The 21750-nt window shown below is 40.6% G+C and overlaps 1 protein-coding gene across 1 annotated transcript in view; it reads left to right on the top strand.

Moving 5' to 3' along the window:
• T265_09143 (hypothetical protein) overlaps window positions 1–21750 on the top strand; it is a gene marked incomplete at both ends in the record, with an annotated part of 178442 nt that overhangs the window by 148003 nt on the left and 8689 nt on the right. Inside the window, one exon of the mRNA XM_009175145.1 lies at window positions 14473–14569. Within this exon, the coding sequence (XP_009173409.1) occupies window positions 14473–14569 (97 nt within the window). The remainder of the gene's footprint in view (window positions 1–14472; window positions 14570–21750) is intronic.

The raw sequence follows: 21750 nt of genomic DNA, 5'->3' as shown, positions 1-21750 counted from the left end.
TCCGATCTAAATCGAAGATCCCTCACATCTCACATGATCAGAGAATAATGTAGAAGCAAGTCACTAAATGCGTCTTGGACAGTTTTGTAAATGCCACGCTCAAATTGAGATGTGTTGAACATGGGCTAATGGTGGGTACTTGGGCCCCAGTAGCCATATACTGTTCCGGCAAACCACAGCAAGGGTTGGCCTCTACACATGCTGTTGTTTAACGATTCACTGTACAGTAACTGTAAACATTTTGGCTCACAGTTTGTTCTTAGGTTATCTCCGATCAAATCACATCGGCAATTTGATGGTACGAGGGAAATTTTCAGTATTAGAACCCAAATCTTGAAGTTATTAAGTAACTTCGTCGCCCATACAAAGCAATTGTTGTACATGTCTTAGGACTCACAGTCACAAACAGTTTTCGTGCTATTGTCAACAATATTTCTGTACATCTTAATAAGAGCAAGTTTTGTCTAAGTACTTAAACCGATAGCCTTTGCGATGAGCCCAGCCACTAATAATTAATGGTGCCCCTAGACCATTATAACGATTTTCACAATTCTCAATGATATATAAATTTTAGGTTGATGAGTCACTAGCTGAAGAACTATGGAATTAATTCTATAGGAATCCAGCTTGCCAGTGACCATGTTGGGATAACATTATGCTTTAAAGAAAGACAAGCATATATTTTATATGTTCGGTTTTGTTTGCGTTACGAGCCAGCATTTAGCGCCTTCAAATGCTTAGCATTTAGTTTCTACGCCGATTTAGTTCGGATAAACAGTGGACCAATCTTACAAACTGGAACACTGCAAGTTCTACCCGCATGTAATAACTAACCAGCTCAATGAATGGGTTATAAACCGTGCCCGTTGCAGCCTCTGTGCCTTGTCATAAATATTTGACCATTGGAAATGAGCTTTCTCATACACACTTCGCAAAACCTATTCCAATCTCTTTGATCACGCGTTTTTCACCCCAACTGTTTACATCCCAACCGTAGGTTGTAATTTAATTTCGGAGAATTGTTACCTAGTAACCGTCTGATTTATGTGTAAACCTATGTGAACCTTCACGTAAAGAACCCATTAAGATGGTTTTATGTCGAATGGGCACGAAACATTCATGAGTAAACTGACTTTGGCGGTTGCCGGTGCGGAGCAAAAAGCAGGGCTTTTTAAAAACGTCGGATTGCAACTTTATGTATAAATTCATCACCATTTGGCTGTCTCTCCAGGGTGAGAAACTGGTACAGTGTTACAGACGGGTATAAATAAATTATCGACCCACGCGGACAAGTAAATCTGTCGTGAAATGTTGAGTATTCGTGAATGAATAGAAGAAACTTTCTGTGTCATACGAGCAAGGAATAGGGCTATTTTTTCTCTAACGTATTATGAGACATATACATTTTATACCTAATGCAGTACGGCAGGAAGAAAACACCGTACCCCATTTGTTTACGATTTTGCCTGTCGCTTTTGACGTTTTTTTATTAGTCTCAGTACATCTGTCTCACCTGGAAATGAATTGTGGTAAAGTAAATACAAAACGAACACTTCTGAGAAATGAGCTCATTTCGTGTAAATGCATTAGAATGGAGAATTACCGTTTATTCTGAGAGACACTGTCCAGTTTAGAGCTAACCCAAAGAAGCAGTTGCATTTTAAGTGCATCCTCAAGCCATACCTGCGGATGTGCTTTTATTCCGGAGTGCTCAGTGTTACCTGCACTGAGAACAGTATGTAACAAGTCCAGTGCCCACCAAAAAAAATACGAAACTAAGAAGATCGGAACAACTTCTGTTGGCTCGCGTGTAGTCGGAAATATCCCGATGTGGATTTACGAGGTAGTCAGTGCAGAAAAATTGTCTCCTGCTACATGCTAAACACGCCGCTGGGTTTTTTGGATCAAACAGGATGATGTCAGCGGACCATCATGATGGTCGTTGGAAAACGGCAGATAATTTACGGAACAAGCATTATTCTGAAGTGAATTTCAATGAAGTGAATAGCAATGCGTTGTAAGAACTTGTGAGATTCCGGTTAGCATTATTACTTCGGTTTAGGCCAAGTTTAGAGTGGTTTATTATATGTATCAATGAGTGCCTGCATGTGAGTAAACGAGAATAGTTGCAGGTCGAAAAACCCAAATGACCTGTCAGCACTCTGCTGAATTCCATTTTCACTCTAAACATTTTCATTGACATATCGAGCGATTACCTGCAAAGATAAGTTAACTAGTCTCACAGAACAAATAAAGTCAAAATAAAATGACACTAAAAGTTGAATGAAACTGAAAATGCTCTACGTCTTTTCCCAGCGACTGTTCACTCAGGATGGTGTAGCTTAGAAAATCAAACTCTTAAACCGATAACTGTGCCTGCTATGCAACGAAAACATAGCAGCAAGTGATTTCATGAAAAAGGACCGTGCACCATGCAAGCCATTTGCCGTTGACGGAAATCTGAGACAAGTGCTCTCACTAAAAACCAGCCCACTTAATAAGTGAGTAGGCGAATGGTTTGCTTGGCGGTCCTCGTTGATTAAGATTTGGCTTATATTTCAGAAACAACCGCAACAATGAGGAAATAGGTATCACATTGCATCTACTAGAAATCCAGGACTTTTATCCGCCCTTTACGAGTAGATTGCAATAGATAGGTACTTTTCTTATATTTGAACAAGAATATTTCAAAGGAATCCTGATCAATCTAGTTTGCTGATACGCTATATTTTTTTTGTTTGTAATCTGCTTTGTGTCTGATTACTACGCGAGGCGTAGACACCATCTGACGCTGAGACAGCGACCTTAATCTGGACTCAGTGACACATTTGACAGATGGAGAACGTTGATATTGAATGGTGGTTTAATTGCTCAATAGTGATTACCCCCACCGCCAACAGGCGGCCAAATATGTTAGACGAAATACAAAGGATGATCGCGTACATTTCGGCTGCTCTTATAATTAAGAACCGTCACACGACCAACTAATAAATACGATATCAATTAGTGCCACACGCAAGTAGCCAGTGGGATTTCGCGGGATTCATTACTGAACCAGTGGTTAAACTTTAAAATTCAGGCACTGGACAGCGTCAAAACAAGAGCCAAAACAAACTTGGAGGAATGAAACGAACCTTCACTATAAGCAATGCGTTTTGTTATACCAGTTGTGTAGTTATATCCTAAAGCTCATTCAATTCGAGCCTATTGCTTTTTTCAGACAGGCACCGTTAGGAGTTTTTTCCAGCACACAAGACTGACTAAAAAATAGCGGGATATTAAGGAACGCCGATCTATGTACCGTGTACTGTATAGCGCAAACGGCTGCAGAAGAACACCAGAACTGAAATCTATCAGCATTATACCTAAGCCGAACCTGAAGAACAACTCAGATGGAACCGCCCAGTCCGAAGAATGACGCCACTTCAAAATTGGTTGGTGCAATTTGGCAGTTGCGAACTACTTGGTCATTCTGAGTGCCCAGACGATATCTGTTGAAACACACTGTGCTGAATATTGAGATAAACAACTCTGTTTACATTGACAAACCGCTTTCGGTAAATTTTTTGAAGTATAATCTGTGTACACTATTACTTTTGCCGAAGTTTACACATTCCGCTTCATCAGCATAATCATGATAGTCATCACTGTCGTCGCTGCAATCAACATCACAGACAATAAACTTTACGTTCACAATGCTTCACTAGGATGTCAGTAAAAAGGCCGCTTTGTCCGCTTTATATCCCCAAATGAAAAAGGTAAACAATAGAGAATTAACGAATCTGATTCCTGTCCGCCACAAATACCTCAAACAATAAAGCGGCCAAGCAAATGATTAGGAGGCAAGGAAACAGTATGGAAGCTAATGAGACTGGTTAGCCGTTGTTACTTGCAGTGATTCCAGCCAAGCGCGGTAGCAGTCAATTGGCATTCCCCCTTTAATCTGGACTGCATTCACAACAACAAGGCTTTTCGTTGTCCCCTTCCCCTCCTTCTTTCAAGTCATGACCAGTGTATCCTGCCCGACCTACTAAATGCACGAGAAACAAAAGTCATCTCGGTTGAGACTTATGTATAGCAGAAGGCTACACTACTGTAGTTAGTCAACCTAGATACCACCGTAACTGTTATGCGTCGAATACCAGCAAACTACCATTTCACAGTCATGTCGTGAAGATTTCGTCCACTCCAACTGTCAGGGCGCATTTTCGGCACCAGCCTCCAGAAGCCGAAAGACTACTCAAATCATCTACCTCCAGGGGTCAAATAGTAAAGAGGCACAACAGCTTAAATAATATTATAACCTTATACACCCAGACCTTGAGGTTCAGTGATCCATCTTTCCACTGAACAGGTAAAGCAAATAAGGGTTTGTCAGGTGGGTTTTTGAGATTCGTGCAGGTACTTCATTTGATAGGCATTGTTGAAGCCTTTTCAGAGACTGCACATTATGACTTACGACTTTGGAACCTGTAATTGAAACTTGCGTTTTAAAAGATGTAGTAGTGACTCGTTTAGTTCATCTCAGTTGCTCTCTCTGCCGGTCCTCACGTGATAGAACCATTTTGTCCGCATCCGCCCACGATTCTTGCATCAACCTATAGGTTACGCAGTAAATGGAATGTCATCACTGCTGACTAAGCTAAAAGGAATAAAGGTCGTTAACATCATTTCCACATTCTAACATTGTGCGGGGACTTTTGAACACATAATTGTGCACCCCACACCTTCGCGTTTGGTCAGACAGGTAAATGATCCACCGTTGACCTTGAACAGCTGCTGGTAAATTCATGGAAATTGTTCTCAGTTTATTTTGTTTCCAATATGCATTTCCATGGGACAGATACTATCTCCTGTGTCTTCACCACCGGTCCGAACTCCATTGAAAATCTTCATTTTGCTCTGTATTAAAAATGTTTGGTTGGATTTGGAAAGCTCTTCGTATAAATAAATCAGTGACGCCACCGAGGGGAAGCCATTAGACTCACGCTACTGTGATGAGAACATATTTGCATGATAACATGTCAATGATATTTTCCATTCTTGTTTAACCATGCTGGGGCATATTTAAGCTCGATACCCGGGACAGAATGGGTATTAACGGGCATGTGACTCAAAAAAGGGTTTCCATGGAGGCTCACTAACATGTGAAATAAACAGAAAAATTTTCCAACTGAGTTGTTAGTGTGTAAAAAATGCTGATTATTTACGGCTCCCGTCATTTCAAAGGTCAAATTTGGAAACTGGCATAAGCCTTTAATCGAAATAATACATCTTCTGATTTGCAGATGATTCCGTTCACGCTTGTCGTTCTTATTTGACTTCCTGTCCTGCCCTCATCTGATCATTTCCCCCTCACACAATATACGAGTTCACCTACATAATTCGAACAAACCAGAGGTCGGTAAAGTCAATATTTGAATACATAAAAACGGGAGCCTATCCGCGGGTACCCAACTGAGGAAAGACTCGTTCGCTTGCCGACACAATGTAACACACCAGATCAACTCTCCTGCTGCCGCGCTGTCTGCACTTTACAGGGTTGCCCAGGTGGTAGGTTAAAGCAGGTAGTACGACAATCTCTTCCACTGCAGTCCTTGCGTGCGGGGTTCTTGTGGCCAGAAAATAGCGGTTTTTTATTAAGAATGGAATTTGCCACACTAAAAAGGGCAGCCACTTTTTTGTGGAGGGCTAAAAAAGTTCAGCAGTTTTTTGCGATTTAAATTTAGTGTCGACCTTGGCAGAACATACTAATTTACAAACCGATTTGATTTTGGCGGGAGGCTCACTTGGAACCCAACATAATCGCTCGGTAATGATGTAGCGTAATACATCTACATTGGTATCAAACTGTTTGATGCTTTTCCCGTGCGTTGACATCAAGAGATGTCGCTAGTAGGAGGGTAAGCCAAGAAACAACAGTTCTAATACTTGAGTTTGTGGAGAATATTCACAATTCAGCGCAGCTTGGAGGTTAATTAATACGCGGGAATCAGAGAATAAAAGTTCAGGCAATATTATATTGTGCAAAGTTATATGTTCGCTCACTTGCTTTATCGTCTGCAGTAAAGAGGATGCCCGGATTGCTGAATTCAGACGATCGCCAACCGACGTGAAATGATTTTCAAAACTCACATGGCAGTTCACGTACGGATGATGCAAACCTGTTTAATTTACAAAAATGGTACGTAGGGAGTCCAATGTACTCCACAAACCTCCTTAAGGTGGGAAGACTCTGAATGAAATATTGCCCCTTGATGACAGTAAAAAACAAACAAATTTTATTGCCACTTGCGTTACTACACCTGAACACCTTAGGGACCAGTAGTACTCATACCATAATGAAATTTTAGCGAAATCCATTATCGGTGGTTGCTTAATCAGCCAAACACTAAAAACAAAACTTTCAGTTTTCGGAACAAATCTCAGAGGAATATTATCTGCTTTTAGAGAATGAAATTGGTTCGATTTGTGGATGATTGTTTTAACCGCACTTTTTTGTCCCTAGGAAACTAATGGACTCTAATGCTTGGATGATTACATTCGGACAGCGAATTGGTCACACTACTGCGTTGGATAATCGAGTTTGTGTACATTGGAAACAACTGGACAGTTATCTATTCTTTCGTAACTCAGCTTGCTAGTGGACCTTGGATAGTCATTCAGAAACTCATCTGGTCTCCTGATAATCTCGAGCTGATTTTCCAAAAACGGGAAATATTTCTGAAGTACGGAATAATCAAGGTAAAGCAGCGAGATACCGATAAAAGTTGCTGCGCTCTGTTACCGAAGTCGATACGTAAAAGCCTAATTCGACCAATCAGGCTTGGTAATATATTCCATTCTCACTTGTAGGAATATGTGGAGCGATGTTGTTCCACCAAAACGTCCATAACGGGACCCATTGTGCCGTTGTGCTTGTTGTGGAATTGAAAAACGTGCCCGAAGGAAATAAACATAACATACGAACGAAAAGTTAAGGCGTAGTTTATCACATGCATTAGGAATTCCGTAAATTTCATCAACAAACCCTTAATTTCTGCTCACTGGAGAGTATATTGCAGAATTTGATGTAAAATTTTAAACATGCAGCAAGATCAGTGAATTGCCGTAAATTTGCACAGTTGCGTCCCCATTTATAAGCCACTGAGACCAACCAAACCCTTCCCGGTAGGATAATAGAAAATTTTGTCCCATCTCCATCTGAGGCCAGTTATCGCCCTCAATTATTTTAAACCTTGTGTGCATACAGAGTATACACTATCGAGTACTTTGCCTTGAAATGTGATTAGTATTCACACTATATGAATTAACCTTGGTGAACAACAAAACCTGCGGTCTCCGTGGGTGGTCTCCAATGAGATTTGTCACCAGAAGATAAATGACACACCTGATGTTCGGATGCATTTTTCCGGGATTTAGAACACAGCCAGCTCACCATTACGTATTACTGTGAAATTGTGGAAAATTAGACAAACCTTAAGCTAAAGAGTTAGCTGGTTTCACGTAACTCGCCAAACAGCGTTAACTCAAATGTGCTTCTTTGGTCCTTTTCGTTAAACCGTGTTCAGATCAAAGGGGTTTTGAGTGTTGTGGCATTTATCTCGGTGCAATCCAACCACAACTTAGTTATTTGTGTCATTGTGTAAAATTCGTAAACGACGCTCCATTTGAGAATAACTGATGCAAATTTAAAAAAGGTTTCCTGTTTCAAGAAGAAACCACTGCTTCGCAACTTCGTGAGATTCAGTAGCGGGCTATAGCGACCAGCAACATTTCAGTAAGCTGAATTAAAGTGAGATTTGAAAACTGTTTTGTAGTGCATATGAAAGAAAATAAGTTCACCGTGTGCCATTTGAATTTTGTGGGTTTTGTTAGGACACACTTAGATGAAGTACCAAAACGTTTTTGCCTGCATAAGTTTTCGTAGGAACCGTAAAAGCTGCTCATGTCTCACTTAAACTACAGAAAATATATTTCTTCACCGGACTGCATCCGTGCTTCTCCTGACAGTTACGTTCTCCCGTCCACCAATTAAGCGGTTGATGAAATACCCGTTGTGTGGCCATTTGCGGAGAGATTAAAAGACATTGATCTACTTAGTTATTGTTTAAATTCTCAGTTACTAATTTTCTAGCATAGTCGCCCTATTTCCGCTAAATGTGCAGGTAACCTACACCTTCAAAAGTTTGGTTTAACCGAAATTGTCTTATTTGCATACTTTACAGAGTTTGATGGACTGGCAGAACAGTTAACTGTTTTAATCCGACTAAGGCACTGTTTGATATCCGGTTTGATATATTATAATTTTGGTATCATCGCCATCATTGTCAGCTGTACTTGTCGTACGGTGACTGTAGCTGCCACAGTTTCGCTCGCCGATAATTTGAGTAGATGGGGTAGATAGCTGCGCATTCGATGAGGGAGCTGATAAACTTGTGCGCAAATACAGCACTGTAAGTGAACTGTCAAGTGGGAGAATTGAGAAGAGAGCTACGTATTGAAGGTAATGGCTTGGATACACAAGCTTCATTGAGTGCGCGACTGGGCCATTTCCTACAATGTCTGGCCGGTCTCGTGGTCCCCATCCAGGAAGACGCCAATGACCAGCGCATCTGAGTTTGCTGGCAATGGCTTTTGTGCACCGCTGCCAAGTCATTGTTTGACCACCTCTGGCTCGTTTACACGTGGTTGTGCGAAAAGAAGCCTTCGAGGGAGTCGGTCGGCTGGCATACGCAGCACGTGGTTAAGCCAGGGCAACCGACGTAGTAATCAGTTCATCTATCGAGGGTGAGTTATTTCTCCCGAATACCATTTGACGCGCTTCAGCATTGCTAATCACGTGTTCCCATCAGATTCGGACAATGCTTCGGAGACATCGATGGTCAATACTGAAACATTTTTGACGTCCTCAGCGCACAACGGTCATGTCTCTGATCCGTATAGTAGTATGAAGTGTGCCGCACCATTGTAAACTCGACCTCTGACGAATAATTTGATGTCGCACCTAAGTCATATGTGAATTAGGTTCACAAAAGCAGCTCTGGCCTTCCAAATCCGGAAGGCAATATCATCTTTCGCGAGACCACAGTGACTCATATAGCTGTCCAGGTAAGCAAATTTGTCTACTACCTCAATTGATCCATCCGTAAGCATGAGGCTAGGGTTCGAGCTCACCCAGTCTTGCAGTAGCCTTTTACACTTTGCAGGTGTAAGGCGCATGCCAAACCATGAGGCGGAATCATATAGATTATTTAATGTTGGTAGTGTGAGGAGATTTGGGATTTTTGTGGAGATTTCCACGAAATTTCCACAATTATTCAATGTTGTGTGAATTACCATGGGGTAAGATTCAAGAAGAGCTATATTGTTTGCGTACTCGATATCTGTGAGCGGACGCCCAGGGAACACTTTGACCCCCATGCAATAGAGGCTGTAGCGTACATATTTTACCGGTATTTTAATACCATTAGATAACTCTGTTTTCGGTGGAACGCACTCATTTACTATTTAAAATGTTGAAAACAACAAATAAGCCTTATCACAAGATCACCGTTCCTTTATATATACGCCAAAATGTTAATGCAGCGCGAATTTACGTGCAATGTCTGACGATCAGTCATATTTAGTTGAGGCAGAGCTCACAGAGTTATTTCGCTGCTCTTATAAAAACTTGCCTAATTGGTTGTCCTTTTATCTTGATAAAAACTTGGAGAATTCGCCATACAATTTACAATTCAACAATCTGAGTGAATACGCAAGAGGCTAATGATTACCCTAAAGGGATATTTTTTCCCAAACGATCATTATATAATTGCTAAATTGGTGGTTTGTCGAGCCCGCATAATCACTGGGCACAGACCATGAGCTGAGGCCATATTTACGGACGTTGATGGTGATAGAAACTGGTTCACCACTCGGGGACATCATCGGAAGTGGTGGTAACACCCTGTATTTCCAAAGCAGTTACAGTCTTGCTCATAGTGGTGTTTTACCTAGAATATCTTGTCATCAAGTAAATCTCCTGGAATGACTATCCTGTACGCTTGGCACAAAAAAACAACATGAGCGTGTTTATACCTGAGTATTAGATTAAACTAGAAATTCAATAAACATGAGACATTCAGCAGGCTGCGAACATAGTATTTGAAAGCAGGACAACTGGTAAATTTAGTAATCAAGCGTATTTACCGATTATTCTTAAATGAAAAAGCAGTTGTTTTGAATTTACAAATGCGTGGCTAAAATAATTTTGCCTAGTAATGCAATGATGACGGTGTTATTTGGGTTCCGCTCTCCGTCACAACAAGATCGTTGAAGATATAATGTACTTATCTGAGGATAATGGTAACTTCAAAAAACCGGAGCCCGTCGTGTAATTCGCTAACGTACCATCTCTGCCCCTTCTCAAAACTCCGGTGCTCTCTGAACGGATGGGTAAAACGACAACAGCGAAAAATACAGTCGAAATTAAATTAGGCAGATTCAGGTTCGATTACAGTATCCAGTTTGAAAATAATCGATTGATCTTTGCAACTTACGAAACTCGATCTCACCTCATGGGCAAACCACGCTGACAACACTTCCAGCTGGATAATCAATTGTGCTCTTGCATTAACATTATTTACCAGGCATGACTGCCAAAGCGTTTGTTACTTGGGGAATGGCTATTTTCTAAGGCGTAGTTTCATGCCAAAAATTGTAATTTCTTAATCACAATGAAACGTTTCACGGATAATCGTAGATCGTTTCCCGGTTATTGATTATTAACTGCGGCAACCACGTGTTGAAATTCCCATAACAGCACATACAGCAAACATTTTTAAATGGATTAATTCTTGCAATTAATTCAGTTTTTCACACAAGGTAGAGATCCGATCATCACCGGTAAAATGTTTGCTGTTGAAATCCGAATAAACCGAAACTCTGAATAACCGAATGTACAAAATTAAACAGGCAGTTCCGTACTGGCAATATGCATGTTTTAGCGATGAAAGGATGTAGTTTCGTGCACAAAGCTGAGCAGATTTGGTTTCACGACGCCGATTCACAACGCCGACTACCTATTTTGTGATGTCAGCAGGCTCTTTAGTTTGAAAAAAACGGAATCTATTCAGCTATATCTAACTCTGGAACGGACTAAATTTGTTTAATGCAACGAGTGGGTTTATACATAAGTTACATGCCAAATAGACCAGTTCGGTCCAACCGTATTCGTCTTGCGGTTCCTGGTATCGTCAGATAAGTGTATATTTCCGTTTTAGATAAATCAAACGAATGCTGCTTAAATTTGGGGTAAACCGATTATGAGTGTGGCCAACCATGGCAACATAAGAACCAATCAAATCGGGTGTGATGCATAACTTACAGCGTTCAAACTGTACTGAACTATAAATTACGCAGTGGTTATTGGTCTGCTTGCCGAACTTAGCAGCTAGATTGCAAACGTTTCATTACCACCCAAGGTGACAACGTCACCCGACCTACTTATATTCCACAACATTGCCAAATTAGGCAGTATTAGCGAAATTGTGATCACCAAATAGATTCGGGAACTGAAGGTTTATGAACACTAATTTTGAGATCATTTAGTTTCAAACTTCCCAAGTATGCTCGGTAGCTTAGGTCGTGACGGCTGGGTCGCACGAGATATGGTACTGAAATCTTTCTCTTTAGCCTGTCTAATTTTAGCCATTTATTCCGTATATGGAACAAGAATCACATAGTGTTTCTACAGGCAGTGGCTTCAGCCACGAGCGGACTTATTTTCGTGCGCATATCAATGACTGCTGGGAGACGTACGTTTGCAGATCAAGCTGCAGATGTCCTTCGACTGTCAACAGTACCTTGCTTTCTTGTACAGATATGTAAATTATCTATCAATGCTTCAAAAAAGACTATCGATATAGGAAGTCATCTCATGTACGGTGGTTGAATTGTCAGGGCAGTTCGAACAAAATGATTACGAAATAGCCTGCTCCCAAATCCGGACTCTCAAAGGCAAATTATATTATACTTACAGTCAGACTTTCAGTAGTCATTGTGTTGACAGAAACTACCCCTGCTCTCCAGTTTGCGGACATTAGTCTTTCAGCTGTCAGAAATCTTCTGCTTTCAGAGGCCTTTGAGGTTCTAAAGCGCATAGTTTGCCTATCAGCTGAGGCGTGGCACAGCTGTCCTGGGGTGAAATGAAAAATCAGATGCACAGGAGGAAACTGTCGAGGAAGAATCAGCATTCACCCATTAAGCCTAGACAGAAAACATTTTCGGACGTCTGCTGTCCAGTAGTGTTAAAAATGATTAGAATAATACGGATACCAGATAACCTGTATTATCCGCTTGACGGCCGACCGCAACGAAATATAACTTCCAATTTAACAGGGTAGCCAATTTGCGTATCCAGATTTATCGAATATCTTGGCACCACCAGCATCTGTTTTTAGACTTTTTTTCAGCACATCCTATCTACCGAAAATTATATCGCATATTATTCGCACAATTGCCTGGCATTTATTTTCGAGCAACATCCCCAACAACACGCCCCAAGGCACAACGGAAGTAGAATATTGTGCAGAACTGTCTGATATTTTCGGAAAAGTATTGCCAAAGTCTATCCACTCAGTAGCCGAAACGCCATTTTAAAACCCAGTTGTATATTTGTTGTGGATCAGAAAATCACAAACCAACCATCTAGAGCTACCTTACCTATTTGTGGTCATAAAAAATCAATATAAGGGACAGTCTTACAGACTAGCTATGCTTTTTCAAACTAAGACATTACATTTGGTTACAAATGCATCCCAGAAACAACAGAAATTTTTCTGGCAAAAACCCAGCAGTGCTGAAATTTCCAAATATGAATCCAAAGATGTCAACTTCTACAACTTCATTACCCCAAGGGGTTTGGGCTTTCAACCCACGTTATTAGGGCCGAAAAGCAAGCGTATTTTTAGGCCTTCAGTTATGTGTAGCGCAGCAAATTTGAACAGACAAGCGATCAAACAGCGCCCACCACCTACACCTCTTGCCAATATTGCACATTTCGCCGATATGAAGTTAAACTTCCATGGACAAATATACATGGAACGTTTACCTAAAATCTCCTTCGTTCTGCTATAATACCGTTAAACTCTTTGGCGTCCGTAAACTCTGATGTTATTATTTAAAAGCAGAAATATATCAACTTTCGACGGCGGCAAGAAACTCCAGTTAAATAGCATCACTTGCATGTTGCCGCAACTATCTAGCGAAACCACACACTCGAGTGGCAAAATTACTAAGCTGTAGGTCTTGATCTGGTCAGCTGATGACAATAATTATTCACACCTACAGTAGTATATTATTCGTTTTGGAAATACGTTTGTTTACTATTTGGCACATTTCATCAAAGGTAGAGACAGTCTGATATCTACGAGGGTATCCGAGAGCACCTAAGGAATGTGGCAGTGAACAGTTTGAAACAACATCTAGCGCAATCATCGTTACTTGGCACGTTGCAACAGATGCAAAGAACCGAGACAGTTGTTCAGAGTGATAAAGTGTGAAAACAACAGTCCCGTACTACGCGTTGTTGGACCAGTGGTAACTGAGTTCCACCAATAAATGGATTTTCTTACAGACCTTGTGCGGATAAGAGTGGCTTTCAATTGCTAGTTAAATTACTGAAATGATCAGTTAAGCAAATATTCATCGTGTGTCTACCCTTGTTTCTGATGTGTGAATTCCTTACTAATTAGAACGGTGGATGTGTATAGTGAGAGTCGCACACAGGGCGACGTTTGCTTTTGGTCTTACTGCTAAAATGGCTGTAAGATTACCGCGACTATTTGGTTCTCCGAGCATGGTATTTGGGTTGCCAGCATCCCGTTCTCGATTGAGGAGATATCGTCAGTGCGGGAATGAATTGGACCCACCCCTTTGTTTTCACCCCTACCGATAACATGATACTTATTTGGCTCTGTCTGAAATTTTGAGTGGCACAACCCTCGTGTTGCAGACGCACACAGAGAATCACCCTTGAACTAGGTACACAGAATGCCTGTTTCATCTTCACTTGTGAGCAGAGTTGCTACTTCCGATGCACCATTTACTTAGCAATAATTCTCGATATATTCGGAAGAAAATTATCACCCATCGCCTAAGACCCACTGGTTACATCTTCCAAGCGCCGTTTACTCAAGGCCATAACTAGGCAGGTGATGACCGTGGCTTTCAAAATTTGACGCTAACGAACCGTCCAGTGTAATATCATATCGACATCACTACTGAATGAATCTGAGAAGTTGTGCGTGAAGTTGTATGCACATTTAGATCATGAGACCTTGTTTTGGTCCACCTAACTATCCCCCAAAAATGAACCGATCAGACAGCATTTCTTATTGTCCGCCAACAATCGAAACTATGACGACGTCTAGTCCATTCAAAATTTGGCATCGGATGTGTAGTTCGTATTTCAAATAATTTATTATTAAGATGTTTCGCTTGAAAGGCAGCCAAATTGCTCTCAGAAAAGGGCAGCTTTCGGCTGTTTCCTGCGCAATGTGCTCGATTGAACAAATAGTTACAATAGGTAAGTGTTGTAAGAATCAAAAACCCAAGGAAGAAATTTGCCCCTCCAATTTTTGGACAAAACCCAAACACAATCTTTGAATTTCTAAGACCCATGTTGAGAGAGAGCAGACGAAAGCAACGGTGAGTCACTGTCTGATAAATTTGTTTTGGGACTCATCGGATGTCTAGAATATTGGTCAAGTCTGACCGAAACATTGGCACTGTGAAAGTAACATCCGTAATTTTTCAGACCATTCGATAGTCCTAACGCTAGTTAATTTCAAGTGGACATTGTGTACTCCATTCAATTTTTGCAGAGTATGAGTATTTTGCAACTTCTTATTGATAAGAGCCGATCATTCAGGAAATGGATCTAAGTAGTGACGGACCGCTCTGTACACGAGACTGAGTAGGGCTAATATTTGTGGTGGGAGCTTTCGTCAAAATTAATTACTTCCTAATACCGATCAACTATTTGCCGTGAGCGAGTAACCCACAAAATTGCAGCCACCGCAAAATGTCTTCAAATGACTTTGTAACCATATCCTTGGGACATAGAGAGAACGCTAATAGTTTAGATTATGTAGCTGATGGTGGATACATAACGAGCCTTGAAAAAAATCATTCCCATAATCGAGTGAGCCAATCCCTGATGTGTCATCAGATTTTATGCATTCACGCATTGGGCAGCAAAACTGAAAGTTCAATTCAAAGATCAGCGAAAATGGAACGAATGTGTTGGGTGTGGAAAGTTACAGAAAAACACAAATGGCCTTCCTAACTACTTAAGGCGGCATTTTTCATACATATATACAAAATAGCGCTAATCGTCACTGAGCCCAAAATTTTCAGATTGGTTTCGTTTAAACTATTCTCGTTCTATATCCAGAGAGTGTAAGTATTACAGCGCTATTATAGTACGACTGTGAACAGCACAAAAATGCGCAACGCTTTTACCAGTTTGATTTTTTGAATGTTCATTAGTTTTCGGGATCAAACAGTCAGAAATTAACTAAAGGGAATAAACGACCAGACGGTTAGGAGTTTAGCAGTAGTTGGGATGTCACGGGCTGAAAATCACCTCAGTTTCTGCCGATGAAGACCAATCAGGAAAACACACCCCTGCAGTACTTCTCGGCTTTGAAGTATAGATCGACTTCACTGGTATGGTGCAATCTTTCCACAGAATCATTTTACATCACCATCACGGTATAAGTAGATCGGATAGAGAGTAACTTTACAAGATTAGTGGAACATCCTTCTGAAATGTACTCACTCGAAAACAGCCAAATTCTGATCACGTGATATGGTTTTCGTAACTGGGTCCTGACTAATTAATAGCTAATCACGCTGCGGATCACCCGCTTGTGGGCAAACGATTGTGTTCAGTCACCCACCAGAAAACAGCAGGATCAAAATTCCCTAAATTTCGTGAGATTCGCACTGCTGATATCTCTCAACAAAGATCGAAGTGCTGTAAAGTGCTTGTCCGTATTTCATCGTAGAACGGCTCCATTGATGTAATGGAATCTCTATTGGAGATGGAACAAATTTAGAGCTGCGGTTGTTTATTTGGCCCCGGAGTCGCGAGGACTTGAAGACTGCCGTGATGCTGAATTTTTTTAAGAGTTCTGGGTATTATTAGAATGTAACTAACCTGATTCGTTGCAAGACGAGATAAAACCGGTCAGATGATGAAAACTAGCCACGATAGGCAGGAATGGTATTCGGTTTCTAGTCGAACGTAATTTCATGCAGAGTGCTACCCGTGGGAATGTGCGACTGTAGGACAGGATTCCCTCAAAGCATATCGTCAAAAAGGGACTCACCTGCAGCTGTACCCTGAAATTCAAAATTGTTTTTCGCCACAAGAGCAAATGATCAGGATGTAAGACTCTAGCCATATGATTAACCTATTTTGAGTTAAGAGTGTTTGGTCCAATAACGAGTTTAATTTCATCTAACATCAATATTTCCAAGCAGTACGTTGTGTTAAATGCTTCTACAGCCTTTAGGGTTTTAGGATTTTGTCTCGGGCTAACCAAGCAAACCAAATCAACACTGCATACACCATCACAATAGGTCCGACCTCTCAACGAAATTTTTATTAGTCAGTTGTCATACACATTTCCATTTCTGGGTTGCTAGACGATCCAGATTCTCCCTTTGGCCAATGAATCTGATAACTTTCTTGAGGTAAATATCTTGGCCAAACATCTCAAATGTCATGAACATTTCTTGTGGCGCCTTTGCGAAGTTATCGTGTATCCTACTGGTTTACAATAGAACTCGATTCATTTGCTATTGCCTTGGATGTTTAATGGAGAGTGCTGTAACTGATTTCTGTCCTCACTAAAAACCTTAGCATCGGAAAAAGATTCACCAACAAGAAACGCAGCACCGGTGTTGTGAACAATCGAGTACAAGACTTACAAGGGTCTTGGTCGTAAGTGAAGCACGTTTTGGCCTTGAATCCAGGCTGTTCGTCGGTGTTGGGAGAACACTCATCATCATCGTCCATTGCTGAACCAATTGACTGCTTGAGTCCCCAATCGACAGACAAAATCTATAGCCCACATGCTTGCCTGCTCCCCAAATGCAATTTTGCAGAGTTTTGAGGTTTCGATATGCTTCGAAATTATCTTAAGGAATTTGAATTTTGTGACATTTTTGGTGCAGGTGTTTCCAAGTCATCATTAATTTTACTAGTTACGATGAAATTTGATTCATCTGTTGATGCCTTGGTTATTTACTCAATAGTTGAAATTCAACATATTTTAAGACATATTCCGCGGTGGGACGCAGTAACCATAGTAAGTGCTAGTTTGAAATATAGCTTGATTGTACAGGCGGGAATAAAATGTGGCAAATTGCAGTCGTGAGGAACACTGTCACTAGTGGGGAAAATACACTATTAGACTACCTGCTTTAGAGGAATGTGATGACTTATGACACAAGTAATTTTCCAAATAGTTCGATCACATGACTGATTACAGTGCTTGACCTTACTATGAATTTGTACTACATTATGACACAAAGATTACAGAGGTAAATAACCTTTCTTCTCGACCACGAGGAAGTAAGCGTCAAATTGCATATAGGTTGCATTTTCGTTCAGTGCACACTTTCCACTCTAGCTTAAACTGTACTTTGAAACCATTCTAGGTAGCTTTCTCGTTGACGATATCAGTGTTCATTTTGTCACAACTGTGATGCGCAACAAAGCGCATTACCTTCCTGTTTGGCTTGAAAATATCAACGAAAAACACTAAACGCATTTATCATAAATGCTGGTGAATAGTGGTCTACACCGGATTAGCCTCCATCATTCTTCTTCAATTCCCGTCCGACAATAGTATTCAGACAAGGAGCCAGAATGCAGTCCCACTTATTTTGGAAGGTAGTATTTTTTTTCACGTCACCCTTACCTTGAGGGTCTAGCAACGCAGTCAGTTCGAAGCTCCCTCAATATCTTTAAACATTACCACAGTGAGACTATTAAAATCCAGTTTAGGAAAACCCGAATTAGTAGCAAAGTAAGTGCAACAGTTGGAATAGTGTTGAAATGTATCTTCATAGCAGAAACACGAAACCATAGAGACAAACTTAAACGATGAAAGGCTTAAGTGGGAAACGTCTTCACACTTGTGTGTGAGGTTTCAGTATTGCTGAGTGAAACATATTGAGAACCGTGAAACGTGTGGCTGTTTTAAATCCTGCAGTTGCTCGGAGGATGAGTAACGTTTCAGTTCAAATCAACTTGGCAGCTGCTTTTCATGCTGTCGTGCCATCCACCAGCAGCCTTAGTTTAATCCCTCTGAAATCTTCTCCCCAAGAATTGGAGGAAAAATGGCTGAAAATTTTGTTTTTCTTTGAAACTTACGGAAAGGTTATTAGTTTATAAAAGCCTGTGCAACAAAATCCCTTTGGATTTTCCTAAGAGTATCTAAAAGGACTATTCCTTAAATGTCAGTTTGACCCAATAAATACAAGTAAACCGACTAAACTCATTTCAGTGTCTCGTCCGCACATATTTCCAGTATTTTATGAGCAGTATTCCTCCCAGTGAGTTATTGTTTTTTTTCGTCCGCTAAACTTGACAGCATTCACGGAAATTACCCAAAGTTTAGCTCTCGTTAAAATAGCCCAGTAAGCCAATTTACCATAGAGCCAAGTGACTTGGATGACACATCGGTTGCTAATTCAAGCAAAAACAGTTTGATTGAGGATGTAAATAGTTTTGTTCGGATTGAGGTTAACATATTAGAGCCCAGTAACTGGCTACGTCTGTATTGCTACCTGACTCTCAGTTCTTGATTGTTCATATTCTAACCACGAGTATCAGAAGACGCAAAAGGCAAGAACGCGTGAAATGTAGAAGGCCTTTGCTGCGGAGTTATTTATTGGAAAATGCCACCTAACCAGTTACAGACTATTGGACCGGGAAGCAAAACTTCCATTTACATCTTATTTACAAAAACTGGACACTCTTTTTCTCCTGAACGCGTCTTCTTGAACTTTCCATGATATTTATTGAACCCAATCATTCATTGCTCAAATCCAAGTAAATGCTACATAGCGACTCCACGAATTCCGCAACAGGTCTCCATTCCCAAGACACGCGAAGCGAATTTACAAGAACCAAACATACTACTCGCATGACTCCCCATCAGTAGTATCACCTTTACACGTGTAGAATCCACCAAATTTAATAGAGGTCTGAGTAAAAATTTGACACTGTTTCTCACTAGCCATTTAGCTCGACGTTACTCGTGACCATGATGGTATCTTGTCCCAGTTTCCCCCTCTTCCGTTCACATTTTTTTCGCGCAGTCGAATGAAGCTCGTATTTTCAAATAATAAAATTGAACGTTAATTTTCAGTGAAGCGGTGAAAAATGAGGTGGAACTGATCAGTGTGACTTGAGTGAAATATTTCATGGATTTGTTCATTGTTTTATTCGGTTGTTTTTATTTCATTGGTTCATTGATTTATTTGTTTATAATCCTGAACCCAGTTTTCAATTATTTCCTGACAATTCCTTTGCGATTCACAGAAGATTCGATTCACTTTAATTGTTTGTTGCTTCATTCGAATAAACCTAAACAAATCGGAACTGCTTCACTCATTTCATTTTATTTGATTCTACTCCACACAATATCAGCCTTTTTGAATGCGTGGCTGCGCAATGCAGGTGGAAACTCAAATGGTTGCCTGTTATAACTGACTAGGTGTAATCGATTTCGTTCATTTTATAATACTCTTTTCACCCAGTTACCATTTGTGAAATCTTTCAATGGACAAACCATGGATAAATTGAATGGAAGCCCTTAATGATATTTCATCATAAACCATACTTACCCGACAGCGAAGATAGTGCACGACACAACGTATTTCCACTTACATGATGAGCCGTTAGTTTGTTTTGTTCCTATGTCAATAAGCAATGTTAACAAGCAATACAGCTTTTTGTCCTTAAATGCCTTGTGTTACAAACGTCGCATAAAGACTGATGTGTATCGTAAAATGTGTTTATCATTCAAACTACTTGCCAGTTTCCATTTGCCTTGAGGACTGTCTATGGTTAGCCATAAAATCTTTGTTCACGGAAAAAAACTTGAGCCCACCACGGAGTCGCATTCGTGGGGCGTATTGATTATCCGGTTAGTGAGATCGGCAGCAGAGTGCCATTAAATATCCTTCTATTTAGAAAAACTCTTGGTCAGCCTAGCTGACGTTTTCCATTATTGCGTAGTTTAAGACTTGGCCAGCCGAAGCACAACAGGCATGTGCACACAATCAATGCTCAGTTTGCATAATTCACATTGTTTAGTTAAGACTATTCGTCTAACACATGCGTGCTATTTACAAACGCTTCATCGTAGCTGAGATCCCTGTCCGGAAACAAACTTGCGTAGGCTTTGTACAGTTATAACCGGTCAATCTGAAGCGCTCCGTCCACTGACAGACTAGTGGACAATCATCTTCAAAATACAACCATTACATGAATTATCCCGTCTTCTATGCAACATCAGTAACTCAAGAAGACGGTGAGACAAATAATCGCAAGAATATTGACTTCTGGAGATGAATGCCGTGTTTTGCTAGTGTTTCGATTGACAGCCATCATAAATGTGATTGATAGGAATGCTACATGTCAGCGTGAATGCCTTATCCATGAATCTCCATTTTCGCGTTTTTGGCAGTGTGTTTCCTGTATTTTTCGAAAACATTAAAGAAGTATGATCATCCTATGCTTTTCTTAGTTGTTTCGTTTACTTTTGGCGAGCAGAGTAAAATGCCATCATACGGGAGGTTTTATATCTTTTTCTGTTACTGGATAACTAATCTTCCATGAAACATCAGTGGCTGGATTTACTCCTACTGTAATATCAATGTTAGAAACACCAAAATAGGGGCTACTTGCAAACTTTTTTTCGCCAGTACCTCCTCACTTATCTTCTGTGGCACCTCTGATCCATCCCTCGAAATATTAACAAGGATACCGTTTCGTAAGGTTCTCTATTGCCTTTTTAACAATAACTCACCGTCTATAATACTTCCTAAAAATTGATCTTCACCATAACCCTGACATCTTTTTACATCGCCTTATTTTAACTGCAAAACAACAAACTTTTCCATCACATCGTTGACTGATATTTCAATGAAGAGTCAGAAGTTTCGCGGTGATAACTAAGTATCTCTTACCCATCATGCGCAAGTGGCAATAGTGTATTATACGCAAACATTAGGACGTATAAATGATGGATGATCACATTTTTGAAAAATATGCATGCAAAAAAACAGTCTCCCAAGGTCATTGGATGTATTCATAGGGATCGCCGCTATTAGAGGGTAACTAAGACATATCGCGGGTAACCCTTCTCCCTTCGGGTTATTCAGACTACCTAAGTCTCAAGCGATAACCCGGGTTCAGATATACGGTGCAAACCCTAAGACCGTGGCTTGTTGTTGTCCTCCTTCATCAACATATTACTTCCGCTCCTTGTCCCAGATATTCTGGTTTGTTTTCAGTTAACGCGTGTGAGGCTACCTGACTTGTCCCAAGTCTTCATTGCTGAGTGCTTGCTATACTGACATTTGGAGAATACGTCATACGTAATTAGTATGTTTCATGACTGTAGACACCTAACCTATGACATCATGCATTGTTGTATCATCTTTAGCCACTGCAGCACA

This window comes from Opisthorchis viverrini (assembly GCF_000715545.1).
Source record: "Opisthorchis viverrini unplaced genomic scaffold opera_v5_258, whole genome shotgun sequence".
Classification (NCBI taxonomy): Eukaryota; Metazoa; Platyhelminthes; class Trematoda; order Opisthorchiida; family Opisthorchiidae; genus Opisthorchis; species Opisthorchis viverrini.
The sequence above is the reverse complement of the archived record's forward strand: the minus strand, read 5'-3'. Positions and strand labels throughout refer to the sequence as shown.